This window comes from Eumetopias jubatus, unplaced genomic scaffold, assembly GCF_037043125.1.
Source record: "Eumetopias jubatus isolate StellerSeaLion01/CBP00866 unplaced genomic scaffold, mEumJub1_p1.0 scaffold_6, whole genome shotgun sequence".
Lineage (NCBI taxonomy): Eukaryota > Metazoa > Chordata > Mammalia > Carnivora > Otariidae > Eumetopias > Eumetopias jubatus.
In genome coordinates this window covers 9334803-9350477 of record NW_028274812.1, presented here as the reverse complement: position 1 = coordinate 9350477, position 15675 = coordinate 9334803, and the positions used below count along the sequence as shown (strand labels likewise).

The following is a 15675-nucleotide window of genomic DNA, read 5'->3' as shown; positions in this document are numbered from 1 at the left end:
TCTCCAGGTATCTAAGCCGCAAGAGAGAGCACACCTAATAAAGGCTTTTAAGGAAATAATTAGTCTGGCTTTCCACCAGAATTAATCAAGTCTGAAGCAGATGCGCTGGGACAGGGGAGAAAGCGACTTTAGAATCAGAACACCTGCATTCTGGTCCAGCTGAGGTGACTTGGCTAGGGCAGGTCCCACCACCTGGCTGTTGACAGGGTCAATAGGACCACTCTGGTTGGCTGGACAGGGCAGGTGCTCCTTCTCTGCAGCTGCGGGCTCCACTCACGATGTCCCCAGATAGACTGCTCTAGGCAAGAGGTTAGCCCCACTCTCCTGCGGGAACTTCCACACACAATCGCAAGGTTTCAGATTCTGCCTCCATCCGTGACCCTCTACCTTGGGCATGTCACGTGAACTCCCTGAGCATCGATATGCTCTTGGCGAAATGAAGCAGATAATTCTCGTTCTGCCTAAGGCGCAGGTCGCTTGTAAAGATCCCCCGAGATAATACAGTATCTAAATTGCTACCTAAGCCATCTAAATCTTACTATGTGCCAGACTCCACTCAGGGCTTTCCCTGGATCATCTCATTTTATCCTCACACTATCCCATGAACCATGGATTGCATTTGACCCTGTTTTGCATTTAGGGAAACTGAGGCTTAGAGCGACGAAGTCACATGGCCGGGGTTACATAACCAGAAAGTGGTGGGCGGTCTTGCTTTGGAGGCTGAACTCTGGAGCAGCTGTTCTCAAGTTTAATGTGTGTATGAGTCATTTGGGAATGTTGTTGACACGCAGAGGCTGATCAGTAGGTTTAGGGCAGTGAGATGCCGAGTGTCCGATGAGTTTCTGAGGAGCTGTTGGGTGAGCAGGTGATGCTGCTGCCGGCCCTGGGACCTCCCGAGATTGAGGAGACGGCATCTAGAGCATGTGAGATGTATTCGGGAGGCCTTTAAAACTCCGAAGTGCAAACAAGTGTTCGTTCCCGTGGGCACCCCGGGGTCTGCACAAACACCCTCCCAGCCACCGTCCCTGAGTCAGCAGATGGAGCATAAGTTAGTGCGCATTCAGGAGACACTATGTTAATTCTTACAAAAGTACTGAGTTAGATAATGTTACTCCCATGAAGAAGATCTAGAGCCTGAGCTTTAGCCATAGGGTAACCGTCCTAATAGATAGATAGGTAGATATAGATGGATAGATAACTAACTAAATGTGGAGCCAGGAGTAGGGTCCAGGTTTGTATGGTTCTAAATTCTATACTCATAACCTCCTCATTCTAGGTCCCATGTAAGGAGGACAAATGAGGGCCACAATCATTGGGATGAAGCCCCTGTGATGCTAACCCTCACTAAGGTTACCAGGCACCATTGTTGGCCTGCTGGGTAACTGCAAGGTTGTCTAATGGGACCAGGGAGCTTGAGGGTAGAAGCGAGGAAGACCAGGGACGGCCATGGCTAAAGAGCACCCATCCTGCAGACACTCCGCCATGCACGTCCAGTTTGCTGCCATGCTCTTGGCAGGACATGCTTTCTACTTTTTGCAGGCGTCCTCTCTCCCCACCTTACTTGAGGATATGGCTGTTTTAAGGAGCAATTTAGCCACCTGTTTATAAAGTCCTCAGCAATCATGGCCTGCTCTATAAATGCTAAATAATTACGGGGTTGAAATATAAAGGGTACATCTTTAAATAGGACGTTTGTCAGACTGCAATTACACATGCCCTAGCTGGCGAGCTCATAAAAGTCACACTCATATTTTCACTGGAGCACTCCGGAGCATTTTGCCAACATCAAGCACACGATGTGGTGCCCTTTGGGAGTAGGGACGTCAGTGCCCACTTTGCAGGTGGCTACACTGAGGCACAGAAAGAGTAGATAACTTTCTTAAGACCACATCATGACGCTGGGCTGGTAACTGAGAAAGCAGCTCAGACTCGCTTCTCTGACCATTAAGTGTAAACGGCATGTTCTGAAAATGTCCTGTAGAGACCCTCCCTTCAGCATCTGGGCCAGGACTCTTGAGAGGCGACTTCTCTTCCCCATCCTTTGCGAGCTCCTGTGCATCCCCATGGGATTTTATTGCGCATCTTATTAATGTGTGGCAGATCTATAGTGGCCAAAAAGACACGCACCTGTTAACCAGGAAGGAAACGCAAGAAGGGTTTGGGAGGGGCTATCTCTGAGGAGAGGGAACAAGGACGCAGGCGGGGAAGAAACCTTTCTTTCATTCTATGCCCCTTCATGTGAAGTTTTCCCACGTAGGTCTGAAATCTGAAGAAACCACCGGGCCCCGGGCGTGGCGCTCCTGCATACCTCCTCTCCCTGCACCTGCTGGCCACACTCAAAGGCTGAGCAGCCAGAGGAGAAGAGGGGAGGCAGCAGCGTTGGGTTCAACCGTGCAAACACTTGGTCCTCAGACTTGAGGGCTGTGGATCCCTCCCGACCCCCCCGCCCCGGGATGGTCCTAGGAGATGCAGCCTCCCTCTCAGCTGGGATTCGATGTTGCTCAGAGCATGGCCTGTTGGCCGAGCCCAGCCCCTGGGTCTTCTGATACTTCAGCTGCAGTCTCAGTGTGGCAGTGGCCGCTCCCTTTCTCTTATTTAAGATCAGCAAAAAAAAAAAAAAAAAAAAAAAAAATCCCAAAGGCACAGATTGTGTGGTTCCAGGGAGTCCATAATTTGATCAAGTCAAGCCTAATGTTTATTGATCTTTCAGCATAGAATATTAAACTTATTAACTCTGTGCAGAGTAGACCTCATTTGGGGCCATCATTTTTCTCTGTAATCTGGCCCAAACTAGATAGTTATTGAAATACATTAAAAATCACAGGGGAAAAAAAATGCCTGTCTCCACAAGGTCGATAAGCTGCTCTTTGAATCTCGATGCTCTTTAATGGCATGGACCTGACAAAGTCATCCAGGTCCTTCTGAATTTACTGGGGAAGAGTTGAACATGACATTTCAGGTTGATTCCTTAGTCAGAATAGGCATGTTCTTCAGAATAGTGTCGACTTTTCTAATAATTTCAAAATATGTATATTTGCACTTAAGCTTCATTAAAGGTTTTCCAGAATCCTAACATATTTAGAAGCACAATCATTGCTGGCTATGAATTCGATATGCCATGTGATCACTATTATAAGGATAGTTCTCTTTGTTCCTTTTCCGAACTTTCTGTCATCAGTATTTTTTTTTATGATTTAAAAACTGTGTTGCCTTAAGGAAAATGGAATTAAGTGATTATTGAACACCTCAGTGTCACAAAGCTTTGTAGTAATATTTAGCTCATTTTATTCTTTCTATGCCGGTCTGATGGCCGCCTTGTTTGCTGTTTTCAAATGGAATCTTCCGCACTCTCCAAGGCCATCCCCTGAAGCGCTCGGAGGGTGGAGGCCTTGCGGTAGGAGAACCCTCTGACTAATTCTTCCTACTTCCTCCCACTTGGAGTTTCTCGGGAAAACTTTCCTCCTGCCTCAGAAATGGACGTTCCTTCCCAGGCACGGGGTCCATCCTCCTCTCTCCCCTCTGGGACCTTGCTCCTTTAGCTCCACACTTACCCTGTCTCTGTTTCTCCTCAACCTGCAAGTATGCCCCGATCTTCCCCACCTTAAAAAAAGGAAGCAGCATCTTTTGAAAGATTCCCTTCAAGCTGCTCTTCCATTTCTTTGTCACGGCCCAAATCCATGAAAATGCCCTCTGCTCTTGCTGTCACTGCACTTGCCCTGCTTTGCCCTCCCTCCTGTTCACTCCTAGCTTCCGTGCAGTCCATTCCCCATGCCAGTGTGACACTGCTCCCCGGGGCACCGCCAGGCACCCCTGATTGAAGAGCGTGGTGGCCAATTTGAACATCATCCTCGTCAGTGACTTTGTCGCCTTTGACACAGTTGACCAGAATTCCATTCTTTTCTTTAATTACAAAAATGATTTTATTGCTTTTACATATAATAAAACCCATGCCTACACTAATGAGAATTTAGAAAACAGATGAGGAGGAGGAGGAAGGGAAGAAGAAAAAAGAGGCACAGCATTGAGCCAGGACAGTCACTTGGAGTACACATGGACACTCGCTTTATGAAAATGGCATCATGGGGCGCCTGGGTGGCTCAGTCGGTTAAGCACCTGACTCTTGGTTTTTGGCTCAGGTCATGCTCTCAGGGTCATGAGATTGATCCCCGCATCAGGCTCCGCACTCAGCAGGGAGTCAGCCTGGGATCTCTCCCTCTCCCTCTGCCCCTCCTCCTACTCACTCTCTCTCTCTCAAATAAATAAATAAATCTTTTTTAAAAAGGCATCATGCCACACACATCCGCTTTTGTAATTTGCTTTCTTAAGAACCTCTAACATTATATTTTAATTCCTTCCATGTCAATACATATATATCATCATTTTTTACAGCTACTTTTTAGGGCTTATAATTCATGCTGCCAAACTGCCCTCCTCTGGGGTTGACTCAGTTTACTTGACCACTAGAAGTGGAGTAGCCTGCTTTTCAGCACCATTGCTGGCACTAAATGTTACACTTTCTATTTTAATATTTGCTGATTTGATAGGCAATTTTTTAAGAAATCTGCATTTCTTTAATTTTAGGTGAGTCTTTTCTCATTCTCTTTTTTCCTCTTTGAACATCCTTCATCCCTGAAATCTTCCCCTTGGATCTGGAATTCTTCCAGGCTGCTGTCTCCTCCCCTGGACCGGCTCTTTGGTGTCCCCAAGCTACCTGTTCTCTGGGCAACCTGACACATCAGGAATCTGTCTGGCCTCTTGAGTCTCTGCGGGTTGCATGGGTCGCTGGCAAGTGTAGGAACATGCTCTGTACTTGACCCTCATGATGGGGCCTCCACTCGCGATGCCCCACCTTTGAGTCTCTTCCCAGCCAGGCTTCAACCTCCCACTCAGGTCGTACTTCCCCCAAAGATCATCCCGACACCCTCTTCTGCATCAGCTCTCCCTCCCCCCCTCTTTTCCATTGACTTGGCTTGTGACTCCATTTCAGTGGTGTATCTATTTCTGACCAGCTAGGCGAACCCCTGGAGGGCGGACAGTGCATCTTCTCCTTCCCCTTCTCTGTACCCGTACCCCCCTTTCCGCCCCAGTACTTAGAGCGGTGGGTCAAAGATAGTGTTGCTTAACAAATGTCGGACGGACTTGAGCTGGCGCTCCGGGGATCGAGAGCATAAACCGTAAGAATAATCTGGAGCTAATCACTTCTTTCACTTGCTCACTAATATTCTCAGTCTTTCATTCCTGAAAATTACAACTACGCTGCAAATGTTATATTTCCGAGTCCCACTTCCAACCCGGCATCAAAACCTAAAGTCTAAATTCACAAACTTCGTGTGTTCAGCCAGGAAGAGGTTTCCTACCTTGTGCAGTGTGTTTGGGAGTTTCTAACCTCTGCCACGTGTGGCTCCTGAGCATTTGAAATGTGTCTAGTGCAACAGAGGAGCCAAAATTATTGACTTTATCTGCTTGTAATGAATGGGAATTTAAATTTAAATGGCCACACTTAGCTAGTACCTACCACATTGGAAAGCGCAGCTGTGTACATTCTAGAAGAGGTACCGACTATTAAAGTGTTTTGATAAAATTAAGAGACATTTTGATTTTTCCCTTTTTTATAAGCACATTAAAGCTCAAACTGATAGGCTAAATATTGGATTTCATGTGATTTAATGCAGGGATCCTTATTAAGGTCAAAGTGTGGACTTAACTTCTTTAAGACTTATTAATCCATAAGTGATCCACCCACCACTGCTCATGAATATCCCAGTGCTTGCTGGTGCCTGCCGGGGCCCCGCGGGTGTGTGTGTATGCATTTATCCAAGCAGAAATGTGCTCTCTTACTCGGCACCCAGAAGTTTGCGAATGAGTGCCATCGGGTCATGGATGCAAGCTCTGGTTGCTGTAGTTACCACATTTGAACAAAATCACACTGGGACGCAGACCCCATTATTAATTATGTGTTTCCTTTTCCGGAAGGCAAGCATGCCGGATATTCTGAAACCTCTCAATCAAGAGAGTCCCAAACGCCTTACTAGCCCTATTTTGAAGCAAGAGGATCTCTCATCCAAGCCAACGCCCAGCGCTTTATTCTCAGGAGGCTTGAGACACGTGAGTCTCTTCTAATTCCCTGGACCCATGATGCGTGCCTGTCAGTGTGATGTCGGGTTGGGTTGGTAAGCAAGGGTGGGAGGGAAATGTCCTGCAGGATGAGCTGGAACAGGACAGCAGGACTTGGAAGTAGTATTTTCCCTACACGGGGAGCAGGGGAAACCTGGCTATCCTTTGATGGTTTCTCTTTTATACACACAAATTTGATAATAAATAATGGTATCTTTGGATGAGAAGTTTTTACTTTCCAAGACATGTAATTTATCAGGTATTTCTCTTACAATTATTTCTGGACCCACAAGTCATGAAGCCATCCTCCTCTTTTCTTCTAGAAGCTTTATGAAAGTTTCGTTTTTATGTGTAGGTCTGTGCTCCAGCTCCTTGATGTTGTGAATGATGGTGTAGGTTGAGGCTCCTTTTCCCACATGGATACTCAGTTATTCTAGCACCATTTATTTAAAAAAAGGCTCTCATTTCCCCCATTGACTTTGGTATCTTTGTTGAAAATCAAGTAACCATGTAAGCATGGGTCTTTTTCTGGGTTCTCTGTTCTGCTCTGACCTTTCCATGTGTGCTGTGGCGAGACCACCCCGTCCTGATTACGGTAGGGAGCTGTGAAGTCGGGTAGCGTGGGTCCTCCAGTTGTGCTCTTCTTTTTCAAAATATTTTAAAGATCGTCTCTGGGGGCGCCTGGGTGGCTCAGTCGGTTAAGCGTCTGCCTTCGGCTCGGGTCATGATCCCGGGGTCCTGGGATCGAGCCCCGCATCGGGCTCCCTGCTCTGCGGGAAGCCTGCTTCTCCCTCTCTCACTCCCCCTGCTTGTGTTCCCTCTCTCGCTGTGTCTCTCTCTGTCAAATAAATAAATGAAATCTTAAAAAAAAAAAATAAAGATCGTCTCTGTTAAGAGGCAGGCCTTTTAGTCATTCATTTGTTTATTTGAAAACATCGAAGGAATGCTGGCTTTATGCCTGAGACTGTGGTATGTGGTGTGACAGAGCCTCAGAGGACGGGTCACCTCACTGTCATAGTTCTTGAACTTACTAAATAATCTTAGACAATCACAAAGACTCTCCAAACATCAGAGTCCTCATCAAGGAAATGGGTATCAAGCTTGTTCTTTTTATTTCACTGGGTCGTGTTGAGAATCAAAATGCACTCATTCGTGGTGTGTTAGAGTGGTTAAGAACTCAGCTTCTAGAAACCACCTTCTTGGTTCACATTCCAGCTCCCCTAGTGTGACCCAGAGCGTACCCTTCAACCTCTCTGTGCATTGGGGCGGTTGGGTTTTTACGGAAAATGGCATTCACTTTAGAAAATGATAAACTTCCCTCCCTCCCCCCAACTACATGAATATCTGGTGGAATGTTAAAAAGTCGAGGCAGAAGCGGGCCAGACTGAGCACTGAAGGATGGCTAACATCCTTGCCTCGGTCCACTGAATGCTGGCGGCCCCCACCCCACCCGTCACTGAGTGCGCCTGCCTCTCTCCACGCCACTACTCTGCACCCTCACTCCTCACAATGTGGGGCCCAGCAGCGCTGGCATCACCTGGGACCTTCCAGAAATCAGGGTCTCTGGTCCCGCCCCAGACCTACTGGGTCAGCCTCTGCAATCCAACAAGAGCCACCTTGCCCGGGAAGCCTACCCCCTGCCCTGCCCGCCGTCATCCTTCCCTTCTCTCTGTTACTCCTGGTCTCCTCACCTTCTACCGTGTCCTTGCTTTCCCTGTGGGGAATTGTCTACTGTAATTCCGGTGCCCGAGCTGCACCTGCCACGGAAGGAGCACTCAGCAAAAACTTGCGGGACCATGGCACGGCTCCTTACCCGACCGACTGTGGATGGAAAGCCTACTCTGCGCAAACCCCTGAGCCAGGTGCTTCCCCATCAGTCGTTTGCACAACGATCTTGCCAGGTGGACACTGCTACCCCATTTCTCAAGTGGGGAAACCTGGTTCCCAGAGGTCGAAGCCAACAGTAACCTCGGAGCTCTGACTCAACACCCGGGAGCCGTGTGAGTCAAAGCCCGGGCTCTGTCTGCTGGCCCCCGGATTTGGTGAGCTCTCCAAGGGAGGGGGTTCCCTGGCCGCACCCCTGGTTCAGGTGCACTTGTCTGGGGTGGACCCACACCTAGTAAACCTTTCCCACTGGTGGGAAATGCTGCAGCGGTGAGGAGAAGTGGGTGAGTGTGTGTCTCTCACCCAGGCTCGGTTTCTTAGGGCAAGTCCTTCGAAGCCACCCCGCAAATTCAACACGGTTCCCTTTTCCCTGTCTTCTGTCTGGTGTGCTCTGATTTGTGCCCTTCAAGGTACCCTCGTGAGGTTGAGTTATTGGGTGATTACGCCTCACCTGTTCCCTTTAGACTGAAGCAGTGTTTGTCTGAGGAAACTAAACTCCCACAAAGCAAATACTGATTATTGCTTCGAGCCCAAGGATGTTGCCCATTCTCCTGACAGACATTGACATTCTTTGAGAAGCAGGAAGTCAGGGCCAGGAAAAGCTTTACTAAATCTCTGCTTAGTACAAGAGGAGAAATACAAAGGGGCGTTAAGCAGGGGAAACAACCTCCCAGGTCGTTAAATCAGTGCAAAATGAAAGCAAGTGCTATTTTGGGGGTCATCTTAGCCAATTTTAGAAGCAATAGGGGTCAGTGTGGGCAAGGGTGTGGAGTGGCAGACATTCTTAGAAACTGCTGGTATGTTTATTCAGAGGAATATTTATAGCTATGAAAAATAACGTTGAAGAATATTAATATAGAAAATACACATTGGTAAATGAGCCTATAAGGTTACAAAATAGTATTATAGTAGGGGCGCCTGGGTGGCTCAGTTGGTTAAGCGATTGCCTTTGGCTTGGGTCATGATCCTGGGGTCCCGGGATCGAGTCCCATGTCAGCCTCCCTGCTTGGCGGGAAGTCTGCTTCTCCCTCTGACCCTCTTCCCTCTTGTGCTCTCTGTCTCTCATTCTCTCTCTCTCTCTCAAATAAGTAAATAAAATCTTTAAAAAAAAAAGTAGCACATATTTATAAAAACAAAATGGTTCTACTACAGACATTGCAAACAAGTGAAAGGATTATACCAAAATTTGACCCCGGAATGATGGGGTTATGCTTTTCTCTTAAAATTTTTCTGGGGGCTCATCTGTAGTTCCTGTATTTTTTCCATAAACGTGTAATGTTTTGGGAGGAAAAAAATAGTTTGCTTTACAGAAAAAAAAAGAAGAAAGAAAAATCCAATCAGAAGGAGTGGGAACTTGGTGGTGTGAAGAAATACATTAATTTTTTAGACTTCCTACGGGAGAAAAATTCCTACCAGAGTTCCTGTCTGGTTTTTAATTTTGTTTATACTTCTGTTTAAAAAACATCTAAAAAGGAATGCATTTATATCAGTGTTTTCATGGAGTTTACATTTTTCCTGCCAGAAGGTGTTGTGATTGGCTGGAGTGACCACGGGAAGTTCACTTTGGAACTCCTTAGATATGGAGGTTGGCAGAAGTTTGAGAGGGAGCAGATTTTTAATCAAAGAACTAAAAAGTCCAACTCCCCAGGTGTTTTCTTTAAAGATAAATCTGAGATGTGGGGTGTCATCCTGGCATTTGGGTCACTTCTAAATAGGGACTGGCTCAAAATGTTCGCTCGGTCCATCATACAGAGGTGTGTGTGGAAATTCTTCATTTTTCCATTAATATTTCTGACCTTGTCTGGCTCTACTGATTTTTTAAAAGAGTATTGTATTTAGCTATCTACCCATATTAATGTGTTTTTGTTGAAAAACAGGATAAAAAAGGATGACTATATTATGGCCTATTCATCTAATGGAATACTGTTTTGGGAGTGACAATGAATGAGCTCAAACCACACCTGACCACGTGGATGAATTTAAAAAACAGAATATGTGCACAGTAGGAATACTAATTATATAAATTCCAAAATCAGGTGAAACCAACCAATATGTGGTTTGGGGGATATATACATACGTATTAAAACCATAAAGAAAAACAAGGATGATTAACAGGAAACTTTGAAACAGCATTTACTCAGGGACAAAAATGAGAAGAGACTGGACGGGGCGGGGTGGGGGCAGGGCCCTTCTGAGGTCCTGCTTATGTTATTTTCCTCCAGCTGAGTGGTGGGGCACATGGATGTTCGTTTTATAGTTACTATTTAACTAGAGGTATCCGTTATATGTACTTTTAATATATGTTTCACAGTAAAAAAAAAAAAAGAAAGTGAGAAAAACAAAGGAAATGATTCGCTCAGCTTACGAAGGATGGCCACATTGTGTGGCATTTTCCAAATGGTAATGACTGTCCTATACTCAGTATGCATGGGGACAGTTCTAAGTCTCTACATGCATTAACTAACTGAGCCTCACCCCAATCTTATGAAATAGATCCTCATTTTACAGATGAGGAAACTGAGTCTACAGTGGGTAAGAATATTTCTCAAGATCACACGGCCGAGGGTCGGGACCCGGGGCCGAATGGAAGCCTATCTGGCTCCATGGCCACCATCTTGAACACTCGGCAGTAATGATCTCAGTGTGCTCTTGGTGATCAGGATTTTTTTTTTTTTTTTTTAAAGAATACAGTTGACGTTGAACAATGTGAGACCTCCTGTGCCATCGAAAATTCGTGTATAACTTCCAACTCCCCTAAAACTTAACTCATAGTCTACTGTTGACCAGGATCTTTACTGATAACATTTACAGTCAGTTGACACACATTTTGAATGTTATATGTATAATGTACTGTATTCTTACAATAAAGTCAGCTAGAAAAAAGAAAATGTTAAGAAAACCATAAGGAAGAGAAAACACGTCTATAGTACTGTACTGTGCTTACTGGAAAATTCTGCAGAGTCAAACCCACGTTGTTCAAGGGTCAACTGTAGATGTGGTTTCTGCTGACCCCTCGCTTCCTGCCTTTGTGAAAGGAGAGGGCATCGAGGCTTGCTTGCCGTTACAGTAGCTAACTCGTGCCCTTCAGAGAAATCACCGAATGCTCCCTGCCTGCCTTAGCTAGTTCTCCTTTGCTTGTGCCCAGATTGACTTTTCTTACAAACCCCTTTCATTCGAGCACCAATGGCTCGAATGAAAGTCCGGCTGAGTTCTTAGTGGCTCTTCTGGGCCAGCACTTCTGGGTTGCCTCCATGGGCTGCTCAACGTTGCAACTTGCTCCAAGATTCTGTTCCGGCTACAAAGAAAATAGAACCAGAAAACCTTCCCAAGGCAACAGTGGTAGAGACATAAATTATCTCGGGAATGTGGTTGACCAAAGGATGTGCTCTGCTGTCCTTTCATTATCTCAGGCTATACTTTCCCTGGCTAAGCGGGTACAGCAGCTGAATTGCTCAGAGACACTACTGTAAGCTGGTGGCCCGAGGAGTTCGGCCCCTCCGTCGTCTTCCAGGTCTGCTTCTGATTCTCTGTGCAACTTTTGGGTGGGTCCCAGCCTACCCTGAGCTCCGCTAATGTACTCATGAAATGAAGGATGAGTAATTCTAATGCTCTCTGGATGCATTATAATTCTGGTCACCACGCTGGATGAGCCAGGGGCAACCTTCTCCGCACCCCGCAGTAGGGCAGACCTCATGCCTGGTGTGAGTGTGCGGGGATCAGATCTGCCCCGTTTTGTCACCTACAGGCCAGTCGTCCCGGGCCTGATGCATTTCTCTGGGTAGCTCAGTTTCTTGCTCTCAGAACGTTTCACACCTTCTCCAGTTCTTTCAAAACTCATTCAGATCTTCTACCCTGCTCCTTTTCCTCATTTTCAACAAATAAACATCCTTTTTACTTTTCAAAAAAAAAAAAAAAGAATTAGCTCAGAATTGCCTAATCTTCTTGATATCACAATTAACCTCACTGGGTCTGTACCCAGCCTACTCTCCTTTGCCTCCTGAACAGAAGAAGCAGCCAGTCATCCGAGCGATACCTGGGTGCCCGCCCTCTCCTGCCCTTACCGTTTCCTCCGTGAACGATAGCACATCTTTTTTTTCTCCGCCTTTATGGTTTTTCATCTTTGTCTTGATTTTCATCAATTTTATTATGTGCCTACATGTGGCTTTATTTAAAAATAGTTTGCCTCTGGAATCCACAGTTAATGACTTAAGGAAGTTCTAGAAGATTAGGACGACCACCCAAGTGAGCCTTCTCACTTCAGTTCTATGGCTCCTTCGGGCACAAGACCGCGTACCCCTTCATGCCATAATGTTTACCTAGAGCACTTCTAAATCAAAGTACTGCAAGTGCTTTCTCTCTCCCCTTCGTAAATATTTACTGAGGATCTACCATGAGCCAGGCACTGAGCTGGGTGCTGGAGATACAGTGAGGGCAGGAACGTGCAGAGAGCCCTGTGCTCTTGGAACTTCCAGTGGCACGGAGAGGTGGGTGTGACTCTCCTTCCAAGAGAATGTTCTTTTGCTTCCAGTGGACAGCTAGAGTGAAGGTAAACAGCCCTTACCCATCTGGTGTTGAGCTCGTTCAAAGCTGGGTATCAGGCTTTGTGAGGACCGCCCCATTTCCTGTGGACTCTTGCTCCTGGGAAGGAAGCCGGGTGGGGGTGGGGGGTCCCCACTGAAAGTCTGGAGGTCACCAAGCGCCTCCTCTGTGGCGGGCTCCTCCAGGAAGAAGAACTTTGGAAAGCATTTTTAAGTTTCTCAGCTGCTCAGTGAGAGCTTCCAAATCAGCAAAGCCCTTGAAGGGCAAAGAAGCATCTAGTGTGGCTCCCACTTCGCTGCATTTTTGCTTTCTCTGTGAACTTGGCGGCTCAAGCTCTTTGTGCCTTCAGGGCCCCAGACACCAGTTTTTGTCTCCCAGCCCTTGGCTTCTGAGCTCCGTGGCTGCTGCGTTTAGCCTTGACTCCCCTGTCTTCCAGCCTTGCCGGCTCGCAGGGTTGTGGACAAATGCCTCAGAGGGAGACACAGAGCATCAGCTCATGCCCCGGGGCTTCTCTAGTAGCTTGGACCCTTGGTGCTGGCTGTCCTGGCAGCCCTACGACACCTTGAAACTGTTGGGGCTTAATTCCGTTTTCTGTTTGTTCTTGGCAGAGAAGTTGCTACACTGCAACTTAACCTGACGTGGCCTGAAGTGAGGTCCTGGGACGAATGCCATGTTAATCATTGGAATTTCTGAGCCCCTGCATTCACGTCCTCCTTCTGCTCTGCCAAGCATCTCTATCATTCCTTCTTCACTCTTGGGCACCTCCCTGATTCCTGCTGTCTTACCGCTCCTTGCCTTTGTGAGTGTGAAACGTAAAGACTGTTCTCCACTCGAACGATTGTGTGGGTGTTGGCAGATCCCATTTTTCAGAGCCAGTGACTGGGTGCGGTGAAGTTAGTTGGTTCTTGGCATTAGTTAACTCAGTCTTTGGCTTCTGGGCCCCATAGAGGTTAATTCTGATGAGTTGTTGGTTTGGTTCGGTTTTGCTCTCTCTGCAGTGAGAGAGAAAGCCCCAGACTTTCGTCTTAGTTTCTTCCCAGGATGTTTCACGGCACGGGGGATCTTGCTGGGAATTAGAAGTGGAAATCCTTCAGGCTTCCCTATTTCTAGAGAGTCAGCACTGAGATTTCTGCCGGGGGATGGGGCAAATATTTAAGCAAGTGTAATAGTACGACAGCAGTTGGTTTGTCTCTTTAGGCACGGGCATTCCGTGCCACTTAGCTACATCACCTAAGCTCACAGTGCCTTAACTTATAGTGGCAGTTCTGTTTTTCATTGAAATACCCATAAAAATTTAAACAGAATTTATTGTTGTCTTTGGGCTACGTCCTTTACACATTTTATTCCATTTACTTCTTACCGTAACCCTGGGAGACGAGTATTCATTTGTCCATTTAGACTTTGACACAGCTAAGCAGTAGCAGCAGGATGCGTCGGAACCCAGCTGTATCTGATTCCCAGTGCTGGTACTAAGCACCCCCGCTCTGCTGCTTTCGGCAGGGCTGTTCCTGCCACGGGTATTATCTGCCCTCCTGAGACTTATCTTTGCAGAATTGCGCGGGAGATAATCCACTTCATCCCAACTGATTTGTGTTAAAGAATGAGATTGTGTAACCTTTATTGCTAGGCAAACACCGTATTTGGGCTAGACCGGGCTTTCTGAGGATTTCCCATCTCCTTAGGACAGACTATGTGGCCACTTATTTCGGCAAAGTACAAAGTGGCGTAGTATTAACTTATTATGAGTCAGGATGCATGTTTTGTGCGAAGTTTGATTAATTTGATATCTTGAAACCAGAACTGCAACAAGTACATTAACTGTGAAGTAATTTATTATATCTGTCCTTCTTGATTTCAGGCCAGTCTAATTAGCATTAACAGCACTTGTACGGAGATGGGCAATTTTGACAATGCTAATGTCACTGGAGAAATAGAGTTTGCCCTTCGCTATTGCTTCCAAACCTGTTCTTTAGAAATATGCATCAAGGCCTGTAAGAATCTTGCCTATGGAGAGGAAAAGAAGAAAAAGTGCAATCCGTAAGTTTCTTTATCTAAGTTTTGACATTAGGTGGTAGGCGTATTGGGTCTAAAGTTTATATGGGAAAGTAAAAGTCCTCAAATAACCAAGACAATTGTTTAAAAGAACAGAACTATAAAGAAAACCAATTGAGAATGATTTTAAAGCTGTAGTAATTCAAACAATGGGTTACTGATGCAAGGATAGATAAGTAGGTCGGTCGAGTGGAATCAGAAGTCCAGATGCAGAACTTGGCCTACTTGGAAACTTACAGGATTACGAACAGAGATGAGCAACTTTTTTATGCATGCATTAGACACAGAGGGTTCCCCTTTTGTGAACTTCCCATTCATATCTTTTGGCATTTTTCTACTGGGTTGCTTGCCATTTTTTAATTTATTTACAGGAAGGTTTGGTTTGGTTTGGTTTGGTTTTGCTCTCTCTGCAGTGAGAGAGAAAGCCCCAGACTTTCTTCTTAGTTTCTTCCCAGGATGTGTTTGGATACAACTCTTCATTGATTGTATGTGTTTTATATATCTTCTAGTTGTTGCTTGTTTTCTAACATTGTTTATGATGGCTTTTCTTGAAAAGAATTTGATGTCAGGGAGCCTGGGTGGCTCAGTTGGTTAAGCAACTGCTTTCGGCTCAGGTCATGACCCTGGAGTCCCGGGATCCAGTCCCGCATCAGGCTCCCTGCTCGGCGGGGAGTCTGCTTCTCCCTCTGACCCTCTTCCCTCTCTATCTCTCATTCTCTCTCTCTCTCAAATAAATAAATAAAATCTTAAAAAAAAAAAAAAAGAAAAGAATTTGATGTCAAATCTGTCAGTCTTCTCCTTTAAAATGTCTGTATTTTGAGTCTGTAGAAAAATTCTACCTGATGGTTATAAATATATCCTTCTCTGTTTTCATCTATTAGGGTTTTTTCATACTTTGATCCCTTCACCTTAGAACTAGAATTGATTTTCTGTAGGCTTTTTTTTTTTTCCTTCATGGAAAACTTTGCGCACACTGTTTTAATTCCCAGTCAGGGAAAGGGGATGGATTGTTGGTCCAGCGAAACTCTGCTCTGCTCTGAAACCTTCAGGAACTCCTCAGGGCAGGACACATGAAGTGCATCGCTG

General features: G+C 46.0%; 1 protein-coding gene across 6 annotated transcripts in view; it reads left to right on the top strand.

Annotated features, from left to right (window-relative positions):
- SYTL3 (synaptotagmin like 3) overlaps nucleotides 1-15675 on the top strand; it is an 89013-nt gene that overhangs the window by 60414 nt on the left and 12924 nt on the right. For all 6 annotated transcript variants that reach the window (XM_028103301.2, XM_028103303.2, XM_028103299.2 and 3 more), the window contains 2 exons: nucleotides 5974-6105; nucleotides 14396-14574. In XM_028103301.2, coding sequence (XP_027959102.2) covers nucleotides 5974-6105; nucleotides 14396-14574 — 311 coding nt within the window. The remainder of the gene's footprint in view (nucleotides 1-5973; nucleotides 6106-14395; nucleotides 14575-15675) is intronic.